The sequence below is a fragment of the Eretmochelys imbricata genome, chromosome 10, assembly GCF_965152235.1.
Source record: "Eretmochelys imbricata isolate rEreImb1 chromosome 10, rEreImb1.hap1, whole genome shotgun sequence".
NCBI lineage: Eukaryota > Metazoa > Chordata > Testudines > Cheloniidae > Eretmochelys > Eretmochelys imbricata.
In genome coordinates, this window is record NC_135581.1 from 22,344,680 (window position 1) to 22,360,184 (window position 15,505).

A 15,505-nucleotide genomic window follows, 5' to 3' on the forward strand; every position below is an offset into this window, starting at 1 on the left:
ATCAGATATTAATAAAACAAAACTGGGGTGACATATTAAGTCTAAATTGTTGAACAAAATAACGAAAGGGATAAACTATGCAGCCCTTTTTGTGTTTTATAAAAAGAGACTGAAAAAACATGCTCAGTTCAGCCCTCCCTCATCTCCTGCCAACCTTGCATCACAGCTCACCTCATCTCATCCCCCAGACTGCCAGCACTGGAACTCATCGCGGCTCATCTGAAGGAGTTTTTTCCTTAGACGAAGGCTAGCTGGCTTTGCTTATTTAAAGAACTTCATTTTCACCTGTAAGTGCTGAAAGTTATCACATTACTATGACATCCAGTGGTCAGCCCATCAGTGGGGCTATCTAATTACCAGCACTGCAAAGGCACGTAAGATCTTGTATTGTATACTCTTCCCTTGCTGTATTATGTTCTGCCCACTATTTTCCCTCCTATCCTATCTCACTCATCCTACAATCATCCAAATCTGCCTTATCTAAGGAGAAAATATCCAGTCAGATGACAGCCCTGACTAGATCATAACCAAGGTCCAAGCAGCATGCGTCGTGGAAGACTTGCAAGCCAAAGCATCCACTTGTAACCATCCAGTGTTTCAAACATATCAACAATGTATTTTAACCATCTTTTCTATCCTGTCTCTCCTCTACCTTGCTAAGAGCAAGATAAGTAAATGCCATCTATACATCAGGACTGGGAGTAAAATTAACCCTTTTCCTTTTCATCAAAGAAAGGGAGTTCTGAAAATAAGAGACTGATGGTTTGCCTCCAAAAGGAGAAAGACTTGAAAGGTTTTGACTGTTTTGCACACTCAACCACAGTTTCAGTATAAATGACTGTTTTAATTTCTTGTTCTTTCCTGTGTTTAATAAATTTTAATCTGAATGAATGTTTTTGGCTGTTTGCCAATTAACCAAGTAAAACCAAGGCCTCACTGTTTAAAAGAACCCATTTTATGTTGGACAGTGAAATGTATAAACACCTTTAGGTCTTTGAGGTCAATATCCTTTGACATCAATATCAGTGTCCACAGGGGGACAGGACTGATTTTGAGGTTTGGGGTAGAATTGCTGGGCAGGTAATGGTCAGATGTGGGGGTGAGAGCTCCTGCAGCAGGAGCCAAAAATCAGTTTTACCCAATAAATTTGGGAAGAGGCAAAAATTGTTTCTTAGACACTGGGGAGAGGCAGGGATAGTTCAAAAATCAAGACAGATCAGAAAACAATATAATCTTTTAAAAAACATGATATTTGGAGACTTATGCATGATTTTTGATTTTTTGAGGTTGGTAATACTGGAGCCAGGTTTTGAGCTGTTCTAAAGGTCCAGCTCACCCTGTACCAGGTTCCTTTTATGGTATTATCCAAATTGGTGATTTTCCTACTGAAATAGGAAGACCCTCAGACCTCTAACAGGAGCTGTCACTTTGTTCTAATTTTAGAATATTCCAAAATGTCAGGCTTCAAAGTCATGATGTCTTTATGAACAGAGTCCATTTTAAGTCACATTTAGTAGTTTTAACTTTATCAGCTTTAATTTCAGTCATGTACAGTTGGAATTGTAACTAAGGCAAGTGCCTTTCCAGGCAGAGGGCTACTTCCAATACAATTTTAAAACTAAAACATTCCTAAAGGATTTTTGGTAAAATGTGTTATATACAAATTACATTAAATTCTGACACATTTTATTGGCCGTTAATTGGGATAACCTACATAAAACCACTAATTGCCACTTGATGCAAATCTCAAACTCCTGGTGAAGAACTGTTCATGCCACATCATCATTTTCATGTTTTATTTATATACATTTTAATTTATTTGTAGTATAGTAGTGCCTAGAAACCCTAGTCAAGGATCCTGGGATTGTGCTAGACACCACAGTTATGAAGAGAGAAAACACTTAATCACATTATTAAGTCTGTAACATTCCACATACACACAAAGGAACCAAAGATCAGGATTGTATGTATTACATAAATGAATTAGGAAACATTAGCAAAATTGATCCAATATAGGAAGTTGTCCTCTCCTTTTTAGAGTTACAATTGAGTGATTTCACTTAAGATAAAGGAAAATTTAATGAATCATGTTATCCTTCACTTGAGGATAGCATAGGAGGTCTTTGTGATACCACAGGGTAAGGAACTTTTTACGTTGGTGAGGGTCACTTCTTGCCTTATGTTACTGTTCAGAATTAATCCCTACCAGAACCCTTAAAAGTACAATTAAAGAACTATATATGCCCTGACTTCATTCTGCTTTATTGGTTTAGATACGTTGCTCATTTTAGACCAATAACCATAACAGCTACATTAAAATCTTTTCTGCTATAAGCAGAATAGCATGGTTATCTTATCTTTTAAAAACAAAAAAGACTGTAGCAGCTAGAGGCACCAATCAAAATGCCAAAGCACATACAGTGAGAGTTCCTGTCCCAAAATGCTTAAAATCTAAACAAACAAGACAAAATGGTAGGGTTGAAGATATGGTAGTAACAGTTCTCAAGATTAAAGCTAGGTTTCAGAGTAACAGCCTTGTTAGTCTGTATTCGCAAAAAGAAAAGGAGTACTTGTGGCACCTTAGAGACTAACCAATTTATTTGAGCATAAGCTTTCGTGAGCTACAGCTCACTTCATCGGATGCATACTGTGGAAAGTGTAGAAGATCTTTTTATACACACAAAGCATGAAAAAATACCTCCCCCCACCCCACTCTCCTGCTGGTAATAGCTTATCTAAAGTGATCACTCTCCTTACAATGTGTATGATAATCAAGTTGGGCCATTTCCAGCACAAATCCAGGTTTTCCATTTATTCTTTTACGTAGAGACTGTCCAGTTTGACCAATGTACATGGCAGAGGGGCATTGCTGGCACATGATGGCATATATCACATTGGTGGATGTGCATGTACATTGTACAATGTACTGCCATGTACATTGGTCAAACTGGACAGTCTCTACGTAAAAGAATAAATGGACACAAATCGGATGTCAAGAATTATAACATTCATAAACCAGTCGGAGAACACTTCAATCTCTCTGGTCACGCGATTACAGACATAAAAGTTGCAATTCTTCAACAAAAAAACTTCAAATCCAGACTCCAGCGAGAAACTGTTGAATTGGAATTCATTTGCAAATTGGATACAATTAACTTGGGCTTGAATAGAGACTGGGAGTGGCTAAGTCATTATGCAAGGTACCTATTTCCCTTTGTTTTTTCCTACCCCCCCTCCCCTCCTCAGACGTTCTTGTTAAACTCTGGATTTGTGCTGGAAATGGCCCAACTTGATTATCATACACATTGTAAGGCGAGTGGTCACTTTAGATAAGCTATTACCAGCAGCAGAGTGGGGTGGGGGGAGGTATTTTTTCATGCTTTGTGTGTATAAAAAGATCTTCTACACTTTCCACAGTATGCATCCAATGAAGTGAGCTGTAGCTCACGAAAGCTTATGCTCAAATAAATTGGTTAGTCTCTAAGGTGCCACAAGTACTCCTTTTCTTTTTAAGATTAAAGCTGGCTTCCACTAGAAAAGCCAGCAGAATTCCTGGGAGAACAATTACTTTAAAGTTTGGGGGGAAAAAAATATCCTCATAGCACATGCATTGTTCCATCTGACCCAGTCCAAATAAATGGAAAAATTGACCATTGTAATGTATGATATTCAGATTGTTACTAGAATTTAAAAAATTACGAAACTACTGTATTACTTTTTTGAATATTTACAATACTTGTTTTGCTGTTTTGCATCAAGGTAAGAACGTGAGGCTAAGCTCCTTTTCAAACTGTGTTCTCTTTGATCCATTCACATGTTTGAGGACTTTGCATTCTTGAAAACCACATTTTTAGAGAATATAGACATGAAAATCAGACATTGTGACTGCAGCTTATTTGTACATCTCAGCGTTTGAAAATCTTGCTACAAGATGGTGCACAACATGAGTAGTTCTTCCTGAATAACTCAAACAATGATCAGACTCACATTAAGGAGGGATTTGAAGCCTCACTTTGGTTTGAGGCCACCAAAGGCACATGGAGCTTGGTGATCCATACTAAGTTTTACTCCTGATATCATAGTACAGAAGACCTGGGGATCCCTAATAGCAACAGAGCTCACTCAGATTCATTACCATCATCTCCTGCACTCCAGTCAGACATTCTCTGCCTCACAACACAAAGCAGTGGAGCAGATGATGTGGAGCAGAAGTTAGTGCTAAGATTGAAAGCTAGTACATTCCTGGATTGTCAGATGAACATGCTGCCTTCAACATGTCAGGACCTAATATTTCAAAAGAAAAGTCAACCAGGAAAATTTAAAAATTACTTTTGAGAATTTGAGGCAGCTGCTATAGAGCATAAAGGAACAGTAAAGGGCAGAAAGTTGTTTTTGCTACACCCCTGACCTCCAAGGGGTTTCCCTTTATTGTATTTAAGGGGAAAGGGGTCAGGCTCCACAATAAATATTATCTCATGAACTCTGGTAGTTATTCCATTTGCTAGAATGATTTATAAAACAAGAATGTATGTGTCTTAATACCCACTAACCATATATGAATGGCAAAACAAGAGAAAAGTCACATAAATGATGTGAAAAATACAGACACACTGGGTCCTAAGAAAATGTTTTTTATTTTCATTTTATGGAAATACATTTTTCATTTTTATTTCCATGATACAAAAATGTTAAATATCAAAGTTTCTGAAATCTACCAAAGCAGATTTTTTGTAAATGAATAAAGGGCTGGTACAGTTTGCAGGTTTGTCACAGGTTTCAAAAACATTTTTACAAAAAACACAAACCATGGAAAACCAGATCAAGACTTGAGTGAAAACAGAAAAGAAAACCCACCTCCTCCCAACATTAATTTCTTTCTTTCTTCTTCTTTCTTTCTTTCTTCTTTTTTTTTTTTTTTTTTTAAGGAAAGTATAAGTTAAATTTTTCCAAGAGAACAAAAGGATATATATGTGTAGGATTAGTTTCCAGACAGATACTGGCTGAAGTCTTCCTACTGAGGAAAAAGGACAACACTGTAAGGTTTCCAGGGTAACTGGTAGAAAGCAGTAACCGATACTGAGGTTTATCTGTTCAGGACTACTGATATCGCCGGAACATCTGAAGATGAGAAGACTTATGTGATAACTCCCCTCAAGCACAAGAAACAGCCTAACAAAATTCTTAATAGTGCTGATTCTTTTTGTACATTTCATAGCCAACATGCCATAACAGGTGACCAAAACATGTTTAGTCTTGCTTCTTAAATCTAACATTGTTTACGACAGCAAAGTTTTCACATGATCAACAGACAGAATTGTAAACTAGTTAATACACGAGTAAAACTGACAGTGATTGTTCAGTAGACAGTTTAAAAAAATTAAACTGATTTTCAGGAGACATACTTATTTTTCAACACCACTTTTTATTTAAATAAAGTATGGCTTCCAAGTGGTATACTCTTGCAATTGCTTTGAATCAGCTTCACTTTTTATTAATACAGATGTTGGCTACCACGTGTCAGGAACTTCAAAGAGTGCTGTGGAACCACTTGTGATGCTTCCTAAGAGAAGAGAAAGATATTTACAACATTAAAAAGTACCATCTCAAAACATTTAAATGGACTAAGACACCTTAAAATACAACAAGTTGTAGCATAATACTTGCAATTCAGGGTAAATTTATAATGCTATAGTTATATGGGGAAAATCCTCAAAGCAACAATCTACATTTATACCATTATATTTAGCAGTCAATCCTAAGTATGTCAGAACTATGAAAAGTATGATTACAAACAAATCAGGCTTTGATAATGGACAAATTGCTATGTTTCAGCAATTAACTGTTGTTTTTGTTTGGAGTTTTTTAGGGGGTTAGGGTGGGGGGCATTTATGGGTTTAACAAGTGCAGCACACATGGCATGCATCACCAATCACAATTTGCAGACCGCCATGTAAGCAATTCTCCAAACAATAAGACCAAGCATTCTCAGTGCAGACACTTCCTTAAAATGTGAGGCTTGTTGGTAAAAGTTTACCAATTTTTTTTTAACCTGGATTTTAAAAGACTCATTACCTGTTTAAACCAAGAATCAGAGAACTTCACTCATACTCTTTCACATTGTGCAAAGACATTTTTCTTCAGAGACAGTTTTTACTGCTGGAATTAGCAAGTGAGAAAAGAGGACTCTCTAATTGGAACCCTAACAGACCCTGCCTTGATTGCCTGAGTGCTCTCAAAGACTAAAAACAAAACAAGATGGAAGACTGGTGAAACCTTTCTCACCACATGAAATTATAAGGTAACAAAGCAATGACCCTGGCAAATCATCAAGTGAGATTTAAGTACTTCAGGGACTTTATATTTTCATACAGTATTTTGCAAATCAGATCTAATTTTATTAAAACGGATGCAGCAGCATATTCAGTTTGTAGCTGCAGCATCAAAATTATAATAAATAAAAACGTTAGTGGTACTGTCCTACCTCCAAAGATCTGTACTGGGACATATGCTGTTCAATATATGCGTAAATGATCTGGAAAAGTGGATAAACAATGAGATGGCAAAATTTTCAGATGATATTAAATTACCCAAGATAGTTAAGTCCAGATCTGACTTTGAAGAGTTTCAAAGGAATCTAACAAAACAGGGTGATTGGGCAACACAGAGGTAGATGAAATTCAATATTGATGAGTGCAAGTAATGCACATTGGAAAATATAATCCCAACTATACATACAAAATGATGGGTTCTAAATTAGCTGTTACCACTGAAGAAAGATCTTGGAGTCATCGTGAATAGTTCTCTAAACATCTGCTCAATGTGCAGCAGTAGTCAACAAAGCTAACAATGTTAGGAACCATTAGGAAAGGATATATAAGGCAGAAAAGATCAGAATGCAAATTTATAAATCCATGGCACACCCACACATTGAATACTATGTGCAGTTCTGGTCTCTCCATCTTAAAAAAAAAAGAAAGCAGAACTGGAAAAAGTACAGAAAAGGGCAACAAAAATGATTAGGGACATGGAACGGCTTCCATACAAGGAGTGTTCTTAGAAAAGAGATGAATAAGGTGGGGGCGTGGGATATGATAGAGGTCTAAAAAATCATGAATGGTGTTGAGACTGAATAGAGAAGCATTATTTACTCCTTTCCATAACACAAGAACCGGGTGTCACCCAATTAAATAAATAGGCAGCAGGTTTAAAAGAAGCAAAAGGAAGTATTTCTTCACACAACACACAGTCAACCTGAGGAACTTGTTGCCAGGGGATGTTGTGAAGGCCAAAAGTATAACTGGATTAAAAAAAACAAAACAGAAGTTAATGGAGGATAGGTCCATCAATGGCTAAGGTGGTCAGGGACACAACTCCATGCTCTGGGTATCCCTAAATCTCTGATTGCCAGAAGCTGAGCTGGATGACTGAGGATGAGGATCACTTGAAATTGCCATGTTCTGTTCATTCCCTCTGAAACATCTTGTGCTGGCCACTGTCGGGCTGATGGGCAAGATGGACCACTGGTCTGACCCAGTATGGCCCTTATGTTAAATTCTTATGTCCCAACTGCGATTGTTGTTTAATCCTTATTCAAGGCAGTTGAGTAGAGGTAACATGCTGAAAACTAAAGTATTTCAGTTTCAAACTAATGTTGGAAAGAGAAATTATTTTCTGTTTTTACTGGCAGTCTCCATTTCCAAACAAGTACTAATGCCAAATATAGCAGAGGGATTTTACACACAATAGAGGCAGTTCCTTTAAAATATTTCTGTGGACAGATTTATCTAACATATTATTACGTTTGCACAATATGTTTTTATCTTTGTTGTGTGTGGAAGGAAGAGAGGCACTGAGAAAGATCTTAACATAAAATCAAGATCTAGGCAGTTTGAGACTTAGATGAAATGATTTGATAAACTGATCAGCTCTTTATCACTGACAGACAATAATTTGAGGAACACCAGTGTGGGATGTGTCACCTACACTAACAAGTATATCATCTTGATAGTGTTTAAAGGACTGTTATCCATAATTTAAGAAACATGAAAGTCCTTTAAAACAAAGCTATACATGAAAGTTTTATGAAAGAACAAAATTGTCAACAAAGGTACATTTGATCCCCCCCCCGTTTTTTTTTTTTACTGGTATGCTCAGCATTAATGGGACATCCAATATTTTTGAACAAAAGACAAGTTACTATACAGCTATGACCACCTCTGGGAATTACTTTCAGAGTGGTAGCCATGTTAGTCTGCATCAGCAAAAAAAACGAGTACTTGTGACACTTTAGAGACTAACAAATTTATTTGGACATAAGCTTTCGTGAGCTAAAACCCACTTCACCAGATGCGTGCAGTGGAAAACACAGTAGGAAGATATATATACAGAAAACATGAAAAAATGGGGGTTGCCATACCAACTCTACCGAGACTAACCAATTAAGATGGGCTATTATCAACAGGAGAGAAAAAACATTTGTAGTGATAATCAGGATGGCCCATTTCAAACAGTTGACAAGAAGGTGTGAGTAACAGTAGGGGAAAAATTAGCATGGGGAAATAGTTCTTTAGTTAGTGTAATGACTCATCCACTCCCAGGCTTTATTCAAGCCTAATTTAATGGTGTCCAGTTTGCAAATTAATTCCAGTTCTGCAGTTTCTCGTTGGAGTCTATTTCTGAAGCATCTTCAGTCCCCAACAAAAACCTCTCCAGCGCTTCATCAAGGATCTACAACCTATCCTGAAGGACGATCCCTCACTCTCACAGATCTTGGGAGACAGGCCAGTCTTCACTTACAGACAGCCCCCCAACCTGAAGCAAATACTCACCAGCAACCACACAACAAAAACACTAACCCAGAAACCTATCTTTACAACAAAGCTCACTGCCAACTCTGTCCACATATTTATTCAAGGGATATCATCATAGGACCTAATCACATCAGGGGCTCATTCACCTGCACATTTACTAATGTGATATATGCCATCATGTGCCAGCAATGCCCCTCTGCCATGTACATTGGCCAAACCGGACAGTCTCTATGCAAAAGAATAAATGGACACAAATCAGATGTCAAGAATTAACACATTAAAAAACCAGTCGGAGAACACTTCAACCTCCCTGGACACTCAATTACAGACCTAAAAGTTGCAATTCTTCAATAAAAAAAACTTCAAAAACCGACTCCAACAAGAAACTGCAGAACTGGAATTAATTTGCAAACTGCACACCAGGGTTAGGAAGAAAACACCATCTGATTCAATCACTGTATTTCAAGTAAGTGGCTTTGATGTGCAGGCTCAGAGGACAACTTGGAGAGCCTATGGAACTTCAATGTTGGGTTTTTCATTTGAATTAGAATGTAAATGAGATTTTTTACATGGAAATTCTGGAGCTCGGTATGGCAGGGATACAGTATTACTTTCTGGATAAGAATCATTAGAGCAAGAACTGAAGTGACATTTGAGCTAAGACATTCTGACATAAGAATGAAATATGTATCACTTTTAATACAAGTAGTTCTCAACATGACCAGGAATTGAGCACCTGGATTATAATTTATTATTAACAGCAGGAATTAGATATAAAACAAAGCCCCTATCTCAGAACCTCTCAGAACACTGTACACAGATAAATATAATGTTAAAGTATCCCCTTCTTAAATACAAATTATGAATCAATGAATTTTATAATTCCAAAGCCAGAAGGGACCATTGTGATCATCCAGTCTGATCTCTTGCATAACAAACCGTAGAACTACCCCCAAAATATTTCCGAGAGCATATCTTTTAGAAAAAATCCAATATTGATTTAAAAATCATCAGTGATTGAGAATCCATCACGATCCCTGATAAATTGTTCTGATGTTAAATTATCTACTCTTAAAAATGTCTGGCTGATTTCCAGTCAGAATTTGTCTAGCTTCAACTTTCAACCATTGGATTGTGTTACACCTATCTTTGCTAGACTAAAAAACCTATTATTAAATATTTGTTGACCGTCTAGGTATTTAGAGACTAATCACCTCACTCCTTAACCTTCTCTTTGTTAAGCTAACTAAACTGAGCTCCTTGAGTCTATCATTATAAGTAGGGCCCTACCAAATTCACGGTCCATTTTGGTCAATTTAACGGTCATAGTATTTTTAAAATAGTAAATTTAATTATTTTAGCTATTTAAATCTGAAATTTCATGTTGTAACTGTAGGGGGTCCTGACCCAAAAAGGAGTTATTATAGGCAGGGCTGTGGTACTGCTACCCTGACCTCTGTGCTGCTGCAGGTGGCAGTGCTGCCTTCAGAACTGGGTGGCCAGAGAGCAGCGGCTGCTGGCCATGAGCCCAGCTCTGAAGGTAGAGCTGCTGACAGTAGCATCACAGAAGTAAGGATGGCATGGTATGGCATTGCCCCCCCTTACTTCTGCACTGCTGTTGTCTTCAGAGCTGGGTGCCCAGGCAACAGCCACTGCTCTCTGGCCATCCAGCTCTGAAGGCAGCGCAGAAGTAAGGGTGGCAATACCACGATCGCTCCTGCAACACCCTTTTGGATCAGGACCCCCAATTTGAGAAACTCTGGTCTCCCCCATGAAATTGGTACAGTATAGGGTAAAAGCACACAAAGGACCAGATTTCACAGGGGGAGACCAGATTTCATGACCCGTGACACTTTTTTATGGCCATGAATTTGGTAGGGCCCTAGCTATAAGGCAGGTTTGCTTTTCTAATCCTTTAATCACTCTGTGGCTCTTCTCTGAACCCTCTTCAGTTTATCAACATCCTTCTTGAACTGTGGACACTAGAAGTGTAGACAGTATTCCAGCAGTGGTTGCACCAGTGCCAAATACAGAGGTAAAAATCACTCTACTCCTACACAAGATTCCCATTTACGCATCCAAAGATCACGTAAGTCCTTCTGAGTGCCCTGTGTGACGCCGGCCATGTTCAGCTGATTATCCATCAACACTCCCAAATCTTCTTCAGAGTCACTGCTTCCCAGGATAGAATCCCCCCCAGCCTTAATTCTTTGTTCCTAGATCTACACATGTACATTTAACTGTATTAAAATGCATAATGTTTGCTTGTGTCCATCTTGCCAAGTGATCCAGACCATTTTGTATCAGTGACCTGCTCTCTTCATTCATTTACCACTCCCCCAATTTTTGTGTCATCTGCAAACTTTATTAGTGATGACTTAATGTTTTCTTCCAGATCACTGGTGAAATTGTTAAAATACCATGGGGCCAAGAATCGATTCCTGTGGAACCCCACTAGAAACACACACGCTCAATGATGATTCCCTATTTACAACTACATTTTGAGACCTGTTAGCCAGCTTTTAATTCATTTAAAGTGTGTCATGTTAATTTTATATCATTTTAGTTCTTTAAATCAAAATGTGATGCACTACCAAGTCAAATGCCTGATAGAAGTTTAAGTGTACTACATCAACACTTTACCTTAGCAACTAAACTTGTAATCTCATTAAAAAAAATGAAGTTATTTGATGGGATCTATTTTGCATAAACCCATCTTGATTGCCATTATATTACCCTCTTTTAATTCTTAATTAATTAAGTCCCATAACAGTTGCTCCATTATCATGTCTGGGATCCATGTCAGACTGACAGGTCTATAATTACCTGGGTCCTCCCATTTACCCTTTTAAAATACTGGTCCAACATTAGCTTCCTTACAGTCTTCTGGAACTTAGACTTATCAAAAATCAACATTAACTGTCCAGTAAGCACCTCAGCAAGCTCTTAAAACTCTTGGGTGTAGGACAGACATTTTAAAATCAGCAGGTCTGACTCACTTTAGTAGCTGCTGTTTAACATTCTCCTGCGATACTAATGGGATGGAAGGAGTGTTGTTATATGATATTACTATATCATATTTTTTCTTCAAATAGAGAACAAATATTTATTGAACACTTCTGTATTTTCTGCATTATTATTGATAATTCTACCATTTCCATCTAGTAATGGACCAATACCATTGTTAGGATTTTTTTTGGTTCATAATATACTTGAAGTCCTTATTGTCCTTAACTCTGCTGGCCATAGATTTCTCCTTGTGTTCCTTTGCTTCCCTTGGCCATTTTCTATACTTCCTAGATAATGATTTACACTCATTACTATGAACTTCCCCTTTCTTCCATTTGTTATATATATCTTCTTTATTTCTTAAATAGTACCTTCACTTCCCTCTCAACCCGTTTTTTATTTTTTAACTAATATGGCCTTCTTCCTCAACTGTAGGATTGAGACTTTTTTTGGATATCTAGTAGTGTTTTTAAACAATTTCCAATTATCGTCCACATTTTTCTGATTAAATTCTTTCTCCCAGTTGATTTGGCTCATAATTGTTTTCAGCTTTGTGAAACTGACCCTTTTAAGTCACAATGTTTTTTTATTACCGGTCTGGACTGGATAATATTTGTTACGTGCAAACAGAATAAAGTCATGATCACTTGTACTTAAGCTATCATTTTCATTTCTGTGATCAGTTCACTCTCTCTCAAGATGAGGTCCAATATAGAACCCACCTGTCGATGCAACACTTTCTGTGTCAGGAAATCATCATCTATAATAGTTAGAAATTCCAAGGATGTTTCAGTATTGGCAGCATGAGACCTCCAGCATGTTCCACTCAAACTGAAGTCCCCCAGGGTCTCTCAGCTTTTTTCCCCCCTACACATTATAGATCAGTGCATAAAGGATCCAGTCATTCTGTTTCCCTGTGTCATTGGGTGGTCTGTATCCAATCTTATTCTTTACCTGTTAGGGAACTGATCCATAAACATTCAAGATCATTTTCTTTCAGTTCCTGGTGACTTGGAAACAGGCAATGCCACTTTTGCTGAGTGCTCTCTCCCCCACCCCCCGCCGTTGCTCATTCAATCTTTCCTAAATAGGTTATAATAATTGATTTTAAACATTCCAATCATGGGAATCATCCCACCAGGTTTGAGTAATACCAATTATATTGAATTTATGCTCATAAATGAGCAATTCCATTCTTCTTGTTTGTTACCCAGGCTCCTGGGATCAGTGTATAGGCAATTAAAGAATGTCCTTTCATGTCCTTTGCCACCTTGATTAATTTTGTTTCTCAACATCTGGATTTTTGTGCTAAATGAGTACTCGTATCTTTCCTCTTTTTACCCTTCTCTTCTGTCATTAATTTAATGCCCTCCTGACTAAATGAAGCGGGCCAGTTTAATAAAATAGGAAGATAGAAATATATATATTTTTATTTTTAAAAAGAGAATGTGGGTGGGAGGAGGAATGAAGCACTGGAGGAGGGATTTCCCACCACCAAAACATGAGTCCTACTCTCTAGTGCTCAGTTTTGTAAAAATGTGATCTCAAGACAACTCCACATGTGGTGAAATGATCTTTTAATAGTGGTGTGAGAAAATACACTCCAGACTTCATTAGACAGCTTTATATATACTGAACGCTAACACTGATAAGGGCCTTTACAAACTATTAAATACTTTTTAAAAAGTCCATCTACTATTTAGGCAGATACTATAAAAAAACAGAAAGGCATAAACTAAACAGTGTGCAACTGTGCTGCTACAGTCTGAACAAGCTCTAACGAAGAGAGAACTACAATGATTTCACTTCATGGTCAATGGGGCAAGATCCTGCTTGCTGACCGATGATTCATTCCAAAGCTGTGAAAAAACTCTTGGAAAATTAGTAACAATAATTTCAGTGCCAACTAATTAATTGTCTTCAGTAAGCCACTGCCTACACAGTAACTATCCAAATAAAATACTGACTCTGGGCTGTGAAGCTGTCCAGGATTAGAAGAATTGTGGGAGATACTATTAGCAGAAAAGAAACTATAAGGTAGAAGTTTCCCATTCTGTGGCCCAGTGTCTATCACAATCCTGATACGTATGGGTAGTCGTGAGCAGTAATGAGGAGTAGGGAGGAACAGAAAAGCGAACATAAAAAATAGGAAAGACCCCCTCCATCCATTTTTGAACTAAGCAAAAGCAATGTCTGGATCACCATCTGGAGCACATTCCTGCCAACGGAGATCTGTGTAGAGACAGAAAGTCCACCTTATAAATGTCTGATAGAGACATTTGCCCATGGCTACATGGCTGGTTTGCAGATCTCTGCAGTGAAAGCGCACAGTATATCGGCCCATGAGGTTGCCATGGAACTAAGAGAATGAGCCTTGATTCCTTCTGGAACAGGCGTGCGGGAAGGCTTGTAGGTCTCAATGATGCATAGTCTCATCCATCTAGAAAAGGATAGCTTGGATACTCTAAGCCCTTGGCATGTCAAGACGAAAGGAAATTAACAGGGAGCTTCATCTTCTTGTGGATTCTGTACGCTTGATTAAAGTCTTTAGTGTTCTCCTGACATCAAAGGTGTGCCGCTGCTTCTCATTTGGATGCTGTACCAATAGGCAGAATGAATGAAATCAGAGGCTCAAAGGGATGAATGGGTAGAGCTTTCAATCCCAGTGCTAGGTCCCTCTTAGAGAAGATTGGTCAAACTGTTGCCCTGATTGCTCTGAGAAATCCGGATATCTGAAAGTTCTGCGAAGGAGCTGGACCATCCTGTGAATAGAACAATACTTAGAGCTGATACCCAGGATGCTATGGTGCTGGGATGAAGGCTCCATGTGAACCTTTCTGAAGGAAATCCTGAGTAGCCAGAATCCCAGGATCTCTTGGATCTGTGTTGAGCTCTTGGACGACATGAACTCCATCCATGTGGAGGAGTAGGCTTTTAGAATGGAAACTTCCCTGGAATAGAATAGAATAGAGTCCTGATAGCTGCACTCGGCCTAACACTTCCCGTTTGATAGCCAGGCTGTCAGATGAAAACTATCTGGGTCTGGATGGAGGAATGGACAGAGAGAGAGAGAGAGAGAGAAAAAAAAATCACCTCATCTCACGGGAAACGGCAACTGCAATTCCAGTTTGTATTCCATCAGATTAGAGAACCAGGGTCTCCTTAGTCAATACAGAGTTCGCGCTATCACTCTTGCTTCTTCTTGCTTTATTTTTGGATAACCTTCCCTAGGAGATGGTATGGAGGGAACACATATAGCAGACCTAAAGGCCATCTATGTGACAGAACATCTGTCCCCATGCACTTGGTTGGAGTCTGCTTCCCAGGTGAAGAACGTTGGTCATTTTGCATTCTTGCAATTACCAAACAGGTCAACTGAGGGAAGGCTGAACATCGATGAGATCAGAGTGAAAACTTCCTGGTTCAGACATCACTCCGAGTAGTTGATTGAGTCTGCTGAGCCAATCTGCCTTTTGGTTCAGCTCTCCTTCCACGCGTATCACTTTTAGGGAAAGGAAAGTCTTGTCTGACGTCTCCATTGCTTCTGCATGTACAGCTATGCTCCTTGTTCCCCTTGGGTGTTTAATATGCAACTGTGGTCATGTTGTCTTGTTGGATCAAAATCTGACTGCCTTCTAGGTAGCTCTGGAATCTCAGTAAAGCTAGTTTAGCAGTTCTGAGCTCCA

The 15,505-nt window shown here is 38.4% G+C and overlaps 1 protein-coding gene across 4 annotated transcripts in view; it reads right to left on the reverse strand.

Annotated features, from left to right (window-relative positions):
* Positions 1–4,615: 4,615 nt before the first annotated feature.
* PARN (poly(A)-specific ribonuclease) overlaps positions 4,616–15,505 on the reverse strand; it is a 162,161-nt gene continuing 151,271 nt past the window's right edge. For all 4 annotated transcript variants that reach the window (XR_013347317.1, XM_077828294.1, XM_077828296.1 and 1 more), the window contains one exon: positions 4,616–5,560. Coding sequence is in view for 3 of the 4 variants with exons in the window: in XM_077828294.1 (XP_077684420.1) it covers positions 5,508–5,560 (53 nt within the window). In the remaining variant the exon portion in view is untranslated. The remainder of the gene's footprint in view (positions 5,561–15,505) is intronic.